General features: G+C 41.7%; 1 protein-coding gene and 1 non-coding gene across 2 annotated transcripts; one reads left to right on the forward strand and one right to left on the reverse strand.

The window, feature by feature from the left end:
• Positions 1-2488: 2488 nt before the first annotated feature.
• Positions 2489-3463, reverse strand: LOC133832965 (uncharacterized). Its single transcript, XM_062263234.1, has one exon. It carries the CDS (start codon positions 3461-3463, stop codon positions 2489-2491), a length of 975 nt encoding a protein of 324 aa, XP_062119218.1.
• A 646-nt stretch (positions 3464-4109) lies between these two features.
• Positions 4110-4216, forward strand: LOC133833546 (small nucleolar RNA R71). The gene has a single exon (XR_009892921.1). It is a non-coding gene; the product is annotated as a small nucleolar RNA R71 (small nucleolar RNA).
• The last annotated feature ends 9409 nt before the right edge of the window (positions 4217-13625 follow it).

Raw genomic sequence — 13625 nt, forward strand, 5'->3', positions numbered from 1 at the left:
TGTATAACTCCATATCTCGCAAGTAACACTTCAAATTGCTTGTTACAAAAATGACTCCCTTCATCACTAATAATAGCTCTAGGAGTACCAAACTGGGTAAAAATGTACTTTTGGAGAAAAGTGAGAACTGTTTTACCGTCACTAGCATGAGTTGCAGCTGCTTCCACCCACTTAGAAACGTAGTCCACAGCAAAATAAACAGATTGTTGTACGATGACGGAAAAGGACCCATGAAGTCAATACCCCACACATCAAACAGTTCCACTTCTAAAATACCAGTCAAAGGCATCTCGTTCCTTCTTGAAATATTACCAGTCCTTTGACAACGATCACATGCCTTGACAAACTCATGAGCATCCTTAAAGAGAGTTGGCCAAAAGAAACCACTTTGTAGAACCTTTGCAACAGTCCTTGTCCCACCAAAGTGACCTCCACACTGCAAACTATGACAATGATTCAGGATAGAGTACATCTCCTCTTCAGGCACACATCCTCTGATTATCTGATCGGTGCAGTGCTTGTAGAGGATTGGCTCTTCCCAATAATAGAGCTTTACCTCGGAAAATAATTTCTTCAATTGCTGTCTTGTCATGTCAGGAGGTGTGATGTTTGCAGCTAGAAAATTGACATAATCAGCAAACCATGGGACCATCAAACTTTCCTTTAAAGCAAACAACTGCTCATCAGGGAACTCATCATTTATCTGGACTTCCTTCATATTCTGACTCTCTTCTAACTCCAGTCTTGACAAATGATCTGCTACTAGGTTCTCGGTACCCTTCTTGTCTCTGATTTCTAGATCAAACTCCTGGAGGAGAAGGACCCATCGGATTAGTCTTGGCTTGACATCCTTCTTGGTCATAAGGTATTTGATCGCCGAATGGTCTGTGTACACAATAACCTTATTCCCGAGTAAATATGGCCTGAACTTGTCACAAGCGAAGACTATGGCCAACATCTCCTTTTCAGTAGTAGCATAGTTCAAAAGAGCATCATTCAAGGTCCTACTAGCATAGTAGATGGTGCGAAAAACCTTGTCAACTCGTTGACCCAACACGGCCCCGACAACATAATCACTTGCATCACACATCAACTCGAATGGAAGCTCCCAATTCGGTGCAATAACTATAGGTGCCGAAATCAATTTTTCCTTAAGAGTTTGAAAAGCCTCCATACACTCATTTCCAAACTCAAAGGGCACTCCATTAGCAAGCAAATTAGACAATGGATTGGAGATCTTTGAGAAATCCTTTATAAACCGTCTGTAGAAACCGGCATGACCCAAAAAGCTACGAATCCCCTTTATCGAAACTGGAGGGGGAAAATTCTCAATAGTAGACACCTTGGCTTTGTCTACCTCAATGCCTTCCTGTGAGATCTTGTGTCCCAAAACAATCTCCTCTCTAACCATGAAATGGCACTTCTCCCAATTAAGCACCAAATTGGATTCTTCACATCGAATCAATACCAGCTCCAAGTTCCTCAAACAATGGTCAAACGATGAGCCAAACACTGAGAAGTCATCCATGAAAATTTCTATACAATTCTCAACCAAGTCAAAAAAAATAGCCATCATACACCGTTGGAAAGTTGCTGGTGCATTACATAGCCCAAATGGCATCCTTCGGAAAGCAAATGTGCCATAAGGACATGTAAATGTCATTTTCTCTAGGTCCTCTGGTGCAATGACTATTTGATGATACCCGGAGTAACCATCCAAAAAACAATAATACTCCTGACCCGCAAATCTGTCTAACATCTGATCAATGAATGGAAGGGGAAAATGGTCTTTCCTTGTTGCCTTGTTGAGCTTGCGGTAGGCAATGCATATTTTCCAACCAGTAATAGTTCTTGTTGGAATTAACTCGTTCTTTTCATTCTTCACTACCGTCATTCCCCCCTTTTTAGGTACTACCTGGACCGGACTCACCCACTTACTGTCAGAAATTGGGTAAGCCACCCTTGCATCTAACCACTTCACCACTTCCTTTCTCACAATTTCCTTCATTGGCGGATTGAGTCTTCTTTGCGCATCTATGGTTGGTTTGACTCCATCCTCCATTAAAATCTGGTGCATAACAGTAGAGGGGCTGATCCCCTTGATGTCTGCAAAAGTCCACCCAATGGCCTTCATGTGCACTCTCAAAATTCTCAACAATTTTTCAGTCTCCACATCAGAAAGTGAAGCTGAAACTATAACCGGAAGTGTCTTTTTTTCACCCAAAAACTCATACCTCAGATGGTCAGGAAGCACCTTCAATTCTAACTCCGGGGGCTTCTCAACTGAGGGCAATGACCTTTTTGGCACTGCCCCAAGCTCTTCAAAGTATTTCCTCTTCAATGGCCCATAAGAATTAAGCCATTTTGCGTACTCCCTAGCTTCCTTTCCATCTTGATCACTAACCTCATCTTCAACCAAACTCAACTCAAGAGGATCATTTATCAGTTTTCTCTCTTCCACTAAGTTACCCATTACATCAACCGAAAATCAATTGTCACTAGCTTCAGGATAAGTCATGGCCTTGAGCACATTGAATACAACTTCTTCCCCTTGCACTCTCAACTTCAACTCACCCTTCTGAACATCTATAAGTGCTTGGCCTGTTTCCAAGAAGGGCCTCCCAAGGATAATGGGAACATTGCTATCCTCTTCCATGTCCAGAACTATGAAATCGGCAGGAAAAATAAACTTGTCCACTTTGACAAGGACATCTTCAATTACCCCTCTTGGATGTGCCAACGAACGATCAGCTAGTTGCAAAGTTACAGTTGTGGGCTTGGCTTCTCCAAGTTGTAATCTCTTGAAAACTGACAATGGCATCAGGTTGATACTAGCCCCCAAATCACAAAGAGAATTTATTCCCTCAATTCTCCCAATAGTGCACGGTATTGTGAAACTCCCAGGATCTCTTAGTTTAGGAGGGAGCTTCTTTTGCAGTATAGCACTACACTCTTTCATCAACGCCACAGTTTCAAAGTCCTCCATCTTCCTCTTCTTGGACAAGATGTCCTTCATGTACTTGACATAGCTCGACATTTGCTCTAAGGCCTCCGCAAATGGAATGTTAATGTGCAGTTTCTTGAATACTTCCAGGAATTTAGTAAACTGCTTGTCCATGTTGTTCTTACGGAGCCTTTGGGGATAGGGAATATTTCTGTGATGCTCAATACTAATTGGTGGCGAAGCTTCTTTTTTTGGTATACCTTCAGTAGCCTTCTTCTCACTGTGCTTCTTTTCCTCTTGTGTTGGTGCATGTTGATCCTGACCCACTTCTTCAACTGGCTGCTTCTCACTTGGTCCCTCATAATTCTTCCCACTTCTTAACGTGATTGCCTTGCAATTATCTTTTGGATTGACTTCAGTGGTGCTAGGAAAGTTACCTTGGGCACAATTAGCCATGAGAGTAGCCAATTGTCCCATTTGGGTCTCCAGATTTCTAATAGAAGACTGAGTTTCAGCCATGAATTGGTTTAGCACATCTGACTGAGCATTAGAATTTCCACCAAAATTTTGTTGTTATTGATGATGAGTGGGTGGTTGAGGTTGTTGCTGCGGCCTAAATCTCGGCTGAAAGAACCCCTGTGGCTGTTGTTGGGATGACTGTTGTTGGTTTGAAGATTGGCCTTGCTGATCATTCTTCCAAGAAAAATTGGGATGATTCCTCCACCCTTGGTTGAAGGAATTGGAATAAGGGTTATTGTTGCTCTGTCGAGAAAAATTCCCAATAGTTTGAGCTTGCTCCATAGGCATGTTGTTTACATCATCATACTGACACTGTTCATAAGCATGAGGGCCCCCACATACTTCACACAGAGTCTGGGCCTTTTGCACTGGAGCTGTTATTATATTGCCTTGCAATTGCTTAGTCAAGGCCTCAACTTGAGCAGTCAACTTCGAAATTGCATCCACTTCATACATACCGGCCACTTTCCTTGAAGAGCTTCTTTCACTTGGCCACTGCTGATTATTCATGGCCATTTCCTCCAACAAGTCATATGCCTCATTGGCGCTCTTTCTCATAAACGCACCACTAGCTGCTGCATCAATGAGTGTGCAAGTAGTACCACACAACCCATTATAAAAATTATGGACTAGCTTCCATTTCTCTATTCCGTGATGCGGGCACTTTCTTATCAAATCTTTGAATCTCTCCCAAGCTTCACAAAGAGCCTCATTATCCAACTGATGAAAATTATTAATCTCTCCTCTTAACTTAGTTGCTTTAGCTGGAGGGAAGAACTTGGAGAGGAACTTCATCGCTAGATCATCCCATGTATTGATTGAGTTAGGTGGCAAAGATACCAACCAACTCTTAGCTCGCTCCCTCAGAGAAAATGGGAATAATCTAAGTCTGATAGCATCATCACTAACTCCATTCATCTTAAATGTCTGACAGAGCTCCATGAAGTTAGAGAGATGCATGTTTGGGTCTTCAGTGGGTAGTCCCCCAAACTGGACTGTGGATTGAACCATCTGAAGTATGGCTGGCTTTATCTCAAAATTGTTTGCATCTACGGCAGATGGTCTTGTACAAGATTGGACCCCGGTCATTGTTGGCAACACATAGTCCCTCAGGCTACGGTCGGGTGGATTCTGACCATTAGCCTGGTCTTCTACGACACCCCCATTATTACTGTTGTTGGCCATAACTTCCTCTTGCTCAATCCTTTGTCCAACTCTTTCCAACCTTTTGTTTCTTCTATTTTGCCGAAAAGTCTTCTCTATCTCAAGATCAACAGGCACTCTTGCAGCTTGTCCTTGACGTCGCATAAACCAATGGTACCTGAGATGAGATAAGAAGAGTTGGACACAAACAAGTTAGCAAAAAGTGAAAAGAAGACCAAATTAGAATTTAATCCAATTAACGTAATATCAACTAAAAAATTTCCCGGCAACAACGCCAAAACCTTGTTGCAGATTTTATTACACGCAAGTGCACGTATCATACAAGTGGTAACTCACACAGGTGAGGTCGAACTCAAGGGAATTGCAGCTAAGTACTAACCAAATTGGATTTATATTTCTATTTGGCAACAATAAAATTTGGTGTTAAAATAATAATGCAGAAAACACAACAAGCAAAACAACAAATAAAAAGGGTTTAACAATGGATGTTGTAACGCCCTGGCTACCCCAGAACAGTTACGGTGAACGGTGGACCGGAAATTTGACTCACTACCCGAGTCCTTTGGTCAAAAAAGTGCTCTAAGTGTAATTAACAGGTTAAGGCATAAAACCAATAAAAAGGAAATGGAGATTTTCATTACAAACTGCTCTGTAGAGCTAAACAAAACATTTACAAGTGGTTCTCAGTACAAAATGGTCATTACTGTTTTAAATTTACAATCCCGCCGACCTAAGTGGCAAAAAAGAGAGGGTAAACCCCCTAGTTCCTCTGAGAACTACTTGGCCGTGGTGGTCAAGCGGCCGCATATGTACACATCACCACATCAGCTCTCCACTTAAGGCTAGGTGAGCTTTTCTTTCCCTTTACCTGCACCACATAGCACCCATGAGCCAAGGCCCAGCAAGAAAACATAACACTTTTCAATAACATTATCAAATGATTATCATTATAATCACACCGAGCATAAAGCTTTCAAAAAAATAGGTGAACACCACATGATTCAAGAGGGAGAGTGGCTGCTAGGTAAGCCACTAGCCTCCAAGTGCTTATTTCATTCATCAACCCTCGGGGTCGGTCTGGAATTAATGCTCTTTGAGCCATTCAATGCTAATAGTCGATTAGATCTAATCTCTGTTGGCTTGCGTGATCCACGCTATGGTCGTTCTGACTAATGAGTCAGCGCTAGGTGACCAGTGTCCAGTATCACTGCCGAACCTGACTAATAAGTCACATCTTCACAGTTAATACTCTCACCTTTGCCAATTTTGACTGATGAGTCAGTGCAACGTGACCAGTGCCCAGTACCACTGCCGAACCTGACTAATGAGTCACAACTTCACAGTTGATACTAGCACCTTTGCCAAACCTGACTAATAAGTCAGTACCATGCACAAGTGAGCAACATATGGCCAACATTCTATATTCAATCCATGTCCATATTACACAACCAACATGCCTCACGAGTATCCATGCATGTCACACTTTGGGGTGCAGTTTTCTTACCTCTGGTTCAAGCAAGAATGGATACAAGAACAACCCTGAGAACGATCAACCTTTTGGTCCTTTAGCAGTTACCTGGTCATAACCAATTATGGGATTCCATCAATAAAATGAACAATAAAAGGTTCCCAAACCAAAACCTAACCTCCGGGACATCAAACACTACTCAACCGGGTAGTAGGTTCAACCCCGAGGCCTTAGGCTTGCATCCTCGAGCCAAAAAGCCATTTCTGGCCAAAAAGCCACTAAGGGCCGCAACCCTCCCTGGCCATGCCGCAATTGGGTAATCAAAGCAATTGGGTAATCAAAGCCATTTCTTCCCTTGCGTTTTCTCTTGGAACCAACCCTTCAAACCCAGTTTAAACACCACCCAAACCTCCAATACAATCCCTAAACTTGTTCTATATCACACCCTTAGCAAAACCCAAGACAAACCCCAATTAGAACTTCCATTAATTCCAACAATCCTCCATAAAAACACAAGCTGAAATCTAACACTAAAACTGAGTATAATCAGAAAATCAATGGATAAAACTCACCTCAAACCAGCTTTGAACCCTCTCCAATGGCTGAACCAAGTCTACAACCTCAACCTTTAAGTTCCTTAGCTTAATTCCACACCTTGAGCTCAAAACTCCAAAGAGGAAAGAGAGAGAGATGGACGTACGGGAAGGATGAAGAAAACTCTGTTTTTGGTTCTGTTTTTACAGCCATCTAAAACCGTATATATATCCAAATTCCAAATGACCAATATACCCCTAGGTCTTTTAAAGCTTCTAAAACCACTTCAAGGGTAATTTTGGCACTTTCCACCTACACTGTTAATCATAGTTAACGCTTCCCAATTCTCGCTAATCCGATTTCAATTGCTTTGATTACCCAATTGTTAAATTAGGAATATGATTTCAATTGCTTTGATTACCCAATTGTTAATACTAGTCAACTATTCTTCTTCCTCCAATGAGATGACATATTATAAAATCACCTAAACTCTTTTCAGATTATGAAGGTACTAAATTGCATGTCAACTACTGCATCTCTGAGATAGTACAACAAACAATTTGCATTAAGCAATAATCTAAAAGTCACATAAGCTATGCGAATACTTTCGTTTCACATCAAAACCTATGTTTATTCATTTAGAGCATTCCTAATATTCACTTTTCAGATTTCATATTAGGATCATGAATCATGCTTAAGGTGATCAATCTCAAACATGTATTAAGAACAAAGATGAACAAATCACATAAACAAGGAAGAAGGAACAATCAAATAGCATTAATCCATGGAATAATCTCAGTCAATATCCATCAAATCCCTAAATATGAGTTTAGCTCATAATCTCAGTATTCATATCCATAATCAAACTAAACATAAACAAAACATAGAAAATTAAAGAAAAAGAGAATGAAACTAGATTGGGAATTGTCACAGATCGCCCACGCTCACTCCAAGCTTCTTCTTCTTTTTTTCCACTTATTTTTGTCTCTCCCCCTCTAATTCACGTTTTTCTACTCTTCAAATCGCATCAGAAATCGTAACCCTAAATTATCCCCTGTGAATTGACCAAAATGCCCTTCATTTAAAAATCTGCCGAATTTCAATTTCCAGCAACCTAGCGCGGTCGCGCTCTACAGTAGCGAGGTTGCTCTACTCTCTCAGAAAAGGCATTTTTGACAGCTTTACGAATTTTTGTGCTTTTTGGGCATCTTTTTCATTCTAAATCATCCCAATCCTTCAAAACTTGAAAATAAACAAAAACAACACAAAACAAGCGTAAAATAGAACAAAACAACCTTGAACCTCTAAAATACATCCTAAGTAGACACACTAAAACAAGTCTAAAACTCACTAATCAACGACTCGAGACGATCCTAGGGTCAGATAGTGGGAAAAGTAACAACGGGATTTAAGATATGACTTTGGGCAAGTCAGGGGTATTTTAGGTATCGGGTAGTGGTTTGGACTATCGGGTTACGAAAATAAATATATGGAGATATATTTGAGGTTAGGATGTCTAGGAGGGAATATTGGGGGATTTTACCGTTTTGGCTTCGGGGACGGTTCCGGCACCCCGAGCCTTGGGATTGACTTAGCAATAAGATAGACTTAAGGAAAATTTTGGAAGAAAGATAAACCGACTAAAACTCTTTACCTCAGTTCTCTCTCACTCTCAAGAAAAAACAAAGGGAAGGAATACACAGGAATCTTAAGGGAATCAAGCTGGAATTTCTGAGGATTGAGGTGGGGATTTGGAGGCTTAGCTCAGGGATTAATCAAGAACTGAGTCAGGGTTAAGGTAAGCAATTTAATCTTCTCTTCTGTGGTTGGAAATTCTGGGTTTTGGTTAAGTTTTGAGGCAAACATGGTTTTGATGTTTTAAGGCAGAATTGAGGAGGAAACTTGGGGACTTAGCTTGGCTTTGGCTTGGTGAAGTGGTTCAACAGAAGAGGTAAGTTTCAACTCATGGTTTAGAAGTTTTAAATTGGATTTGAATGGCTGGTTTAAGTGTTTATAGCTCTCGAGTTTCAGAAATTGAAAAGAGAAGATTAGTGTGTGTTAGGCTGTGTTTTCTGTGGAATTATGTTGTTTAAGTCATGCCAAAGGAGTTGGGATTAATTGGTTATGAGTTGGGGAGCTTTGGGATAGTTTAAGGTGAGGTTTCAAGCTTAGAAATAATGGGTTTTCTGGGCACGAAGGGGAGGGCCGCGACTCTGTTCTAGAGCGCTGCGGCCCTAGGATGAAAAAGGGCCAAGGAGGCTCGGCCATGGGAGGGCGCTGCGGCGCATGTTATGTTTAGGAAGGCATGGGTTCTATTTTGAGGCTAGGGCCGCGGCTAAGCATCAAGGGCCACGGCCCTTGGGTGTGCACATGAGTTTTTGAGGGTTTTAGGCACGGGAAAGTGGTTTAGTATGCTCGGGATTGGTTTCACCACCGTGCTTGGTGGAATTCGGATTCCCGGGAGTTAGTTTTGTAACCAGAAACCTTTATTCGAGTATTAATGGAACCCTATACTTTGGTTGTGACTAGGTGATAAAAGCTTAGGCTTGGGAACGGATCGTGCTTGAGGGGCGTTGCTCGTAATTCAATAACTGTACAGACTAAAGGTAAGAAAACTGCACCTGGTTGAATATATGTGACGGGACTAAGGGCTCCCTATTGTAAACGCTTGAAAAGATGGTATTATGCCATGCAAGCCATTTAGTGAACCAACGACCTAAGGGTGCCAAGGGTTTCACTAGCGTACAGGGCGCAACTCGGCCACTGGTAGCCGAGGACAGCTTATTATGCACTGAGCTCGGTTTAAGCGGGCCGGAGTCAGTGGGTTAAACAGAGGGTGCGGCCTAAGTCGTCGGCCCTGAATATTATGTGATATGAGTGTAATATGTGATTGATTATATCTTGAATCTGAATGTACGTGCTAAATATCTGTTGTGGATTATTTGATGGGAATACATGCTTAATGAATTAACTGTCTGTTATCATTGATTGAGTTGTATAAGATGTTTTCTTGCTGGGCCTTGGCTCACGGATGCTACGTGGTGCAGGTAAAGGCAAGGGCAAGTTATACCAGCCTTGACTGGAGAGCTCAGCGAGCAGAATGTACATAGCCAGTTGCCCGGCCGCCACGGTTGAGGTTTAGGCAGGGACGCGAGACCTGAAGACTGTCTATTTTGCCTTAATATGGCTAGTGATTACTCATGTACTTTTGGGAGTCTGTAAACTTATTTTAACTTTGTTTTGTTATGGGATCCCGTGTTTATAATAGTTTAAATATATGAAATGAGTCTTTTGAGACCATAACCTTTTAACCCTAGCTCTTACATGTTTAGTGACACGTTTTTAAAATAATGACTTGATTAGCGAGTCTTGCACCTTTATAAGTACACAGTGTAGCGGTCTTGGCTATCCAGGGTGTTACAAGCAGGCCGCATATGTTCACTCCGCCCCTGAAGCTCTCCAAGTCATGGCTGGTCTAGCTTTTCCCACCCCTTACTTGCACCACATAGCACCCGTGAGCCAAGGCTCTGCAAAAAAACATAGGTAAACTCATAAACAGTTATTCAATAGATTTTGAATCATAAATAACATGCTTAGCAGTTACAACTATACTCAGGCATGAATTCAATTCAATTAAGCGGCCATAGAGCCACATAGATTCCCATTGCACTATCCCCTTGGGAAACGACTATAGGGCCGGTCAAACGTGAACCACGCTTTATATTCCAAGCAACTATAGAGCCGAGCAAGCGTATATCCTACTTCCGGGTTGACCCAACCATAACAGCCTGTGTTCTGCACTCTTTTTCTGGCCACAGCTTATAAGCCAAGCTAATAAACCAAATATAACAAATAAGCATTCATCATTCAATACATATATACACAATGCACTCAATCATGTTTAATAAAACATATTATACATCGTTGCAACCATGTTTAATAACTGGGGCTTGAGTCTTAATCTCACACCAGGTGCAGTTTTCTTACCTAAAGTCTGGAGCGATTTAGTTTAGCGACCCTGAGTGCGATCATTTCCCCTCAATCCCAGCAGTACACCATAGTCACAACCATAACAAGGAATAACCATCAAGGAACGAACCAATAAAGGCTTCTAGCCTCGAGGACCTTGAATTCTATTGAACTAGGTAGTAGAACCATTTCCGAGCCCTTAGGTTTGGGTTTGCGTAGCCCAAAAACTCATTTTTGACTTTTTCCCAATTTCAGCCGCGACGCCTCCTGCATTTACATCGCGGCAGCACCTGACTAGGCAGAGAGCCCGCTCAAATTTCCCCTGCATTTGCATCACGGCACAACCCATTAAGGGCGTGGCGCCAAGGCGGTTTGAGGCACCCCTAACCTCGAAGGTGTTCATGCGGGTCGCGACGGTCTTGCCAAGCATCACAGCGCTACCCTGAAACCTAGAAATTCTGACGTTTTCAAAAATAGGAAATCTTCCAAAACCGTCCCAAAACACGGTTTTAACCCAATTTGATCAAAGAATTAATCTAAACAACACAAAAACATAGTAAACAACTTTAAAACTCAACCAAAACCCAAAATTCAAACTCTATCCGAAGAACACTTACAAAGAAAACAAATGCTCAAAAACTAGAGTTACCTCTTGCAAAGCTCGAATTCCCAGTTGTTCCTTTAGCTTGACAACTTTTAAACTCTCCTAAAACAACTTCAATCCCCTCCAAGCTTTGCCTCCAAGCTTGAATTCAAAGAGTTTTCTCCAAACCACAATGAACAGACACACGCACTAGGGAGAGAAAGAGAGAGACAGAGTGATTTTTGTTTTAGAGTTTTATCAACTCAGTCCTTTGTTTAATATTTAATGGTCTCAAAAGACCAAAATGCCCCTGGCCACTCAGTCCTTCCCTATAAGCCCCCAAGGAATAAAATGACATTTGACACTCTAATCCCCCTAGACCTCAAATTCCTAATTAATTCTGCCAATCCTGGAATACCACTATTTTTCTCCAAATACGACTCATACTCCAATGAGTCTCGGTAACTCACCAATTTACCAAAATACCACTTGGCTCACCCCGAGCCAGGTATAAATCCCCATTGTGACTTTATCTCTACTATGCTCAAAAGGACCAACTCTTGACGAATATCACAAATATATCCACATAATAATGTGGTCTCAAACATATAACACATATAATTGCAATTATACCCTCAACGAGTCAAAATTATGTAAATGCCCCTTTTCAACCAAAGTGATTCTTTAAGCATATTTAATACACATAGACATGCATAAACAGTCATATCATAATATAACTCATATAATCCACATAATCCCATAAAGATTCAACGATTAACACATAATTATCCCACGTGCACTGCTAGCACTCTAATAAAGGCACTAAGCCTTATTAGGAACTTTGGGACGTTACATCCTTAGTCAATCCAAATGACATGACTAAAATCTCATAATGCCCGTACCTTGTGGGAAAAGTTGTCTTCGGGATATCCTCATCATTGATCCTCAGCGGGCGATAACCAGATCTAATATTAATTTTCAAAAACACCGTCTTGCCTTGCAACTGATCAAACAAGTCATCAATTCTTGGTAGTGGATACTTGTTTTTGATTGTCAACTTATTCAACTCTCTATAATCAATACCATTCTCAGTGACCCATCCTTATTCTTCACAAACAAGACTTGCGCACCCCACGGTGAAAAGCTAGGCCTGATAAACCCCTAATCAAGTAGCTCTTTCAATTGTACCTTCAATTCTACCGGGGCCATGCTATATGGTGCCCTGTACACTGGTTTCGTCCCCGGTGCCAATTCAATAACAAATTCAACCTCCCGATGCAGCTACAACCCTGGTAAATCCTCTGGGAATACATCCAGAAACTTACAGACCAATCTAGTATCTTCAAGTCCAACTAGTACAACCCTAGTGGTATCCACCACACTAGCTAGGAATTATATGCAACCACCACGCAATAGGTCTCTAGCCCTCAATGCTGATATCATAGGAGTGTGATACATAGTACCCATAAATACAAATGGATCCTCACCCTCAGGTTCAAAAGCCACCATCATTCTCTTACAATCTATGGTTTCCACATACTTGGGCTAACCAGTCCATACCCAAGATCATATCAAAATCCTCCACGCTAACTCAATTAGGTCCATTGATAACTCTCTACTGGTAAGGATCTAATCCATCTCCTAGAGACTATCAACTCCCTAGTAGGTAGTAAAGTCCCAAACCCCACAACACAATAATCACATGGTCTACACAATCTATCTATCACTCTACTGGATACAAAAGAATACGTAGCACAAGAATCAATCAGCACAATATAAGAAGAACCAACACTAGAGATCTGACCTGTCACTACTGAGGGACTAGCCTCAGCCTCTGACTGTGTCAAGGTGAACATTCGAGCTGAAGTCAAGCTATCTGCCTTTTTTGGTTCTTCCTTTTCACCATCGGGCAATCATTCCTGAGATATCCAACCACCCCACATAAAAAGCATGCCTTTGCTCGGCATTATTTTAGATGGTGTCCCCTGCATCTGGCACACTCCGGATAAGTCCTCCAAGTTTCATTGCTGCCCTGGTGGCCAACCTAAATTCCCCGGGCCCTCCTGTCTGGGCCTGAAACTGTAGAAGTGTCTGGGGTCTTCCTCTTCTGGTCACTAGGGCCTTTTTTCTTACCAGATCCTACAAATGGAGGTACCACCATCCTTGTATCTTTCCTGGCGGTGCTTTCATGCCAATTCTTATTCTCTGTGCCCTCAGCAGTAAGGGCCTTCTCCACTACCTGAGTGTAAGTTGTAACTCCAGGTACAGAGGTGATCTTGACATCCTTGGCTATCATAACATTTAGCCCTCATACAAATTGTTCCTTTCTTGTTACATCAGTTGGCACCAAGTCAAAAAAAAACTTGGACAACCTATTAAACTTCAGAGCATACTCTGTCACTGTCATGGTACCCTGAACCAGATTGGTAAACTCATTCGCTTTT

This window comes from Humulus lupulus, chromosome 4 (assembly GCF_963169125.1).
Source record: "Humulus lupulus chromosome 4, drHumLupu1.1, whole genome shotgun sequence".
NCBI classification, from domain to species: domain Eukaryota; kingdom Viridiplantae; phylum Streptophyta; class Magnoliopsida; order Rosales; family Cannabaceae; genus Humulus; species Humulus lupulus.

Excerpts from the sequence above, each read along its gene's own strand:
- LOC133832965 (XM_062263234.1), bottom strand. The coding sequence starts at position 3,463 with ATGGCTGAAACTCAGTCTTCTATTAGAAATCTGGAGACCCAAATGGGA.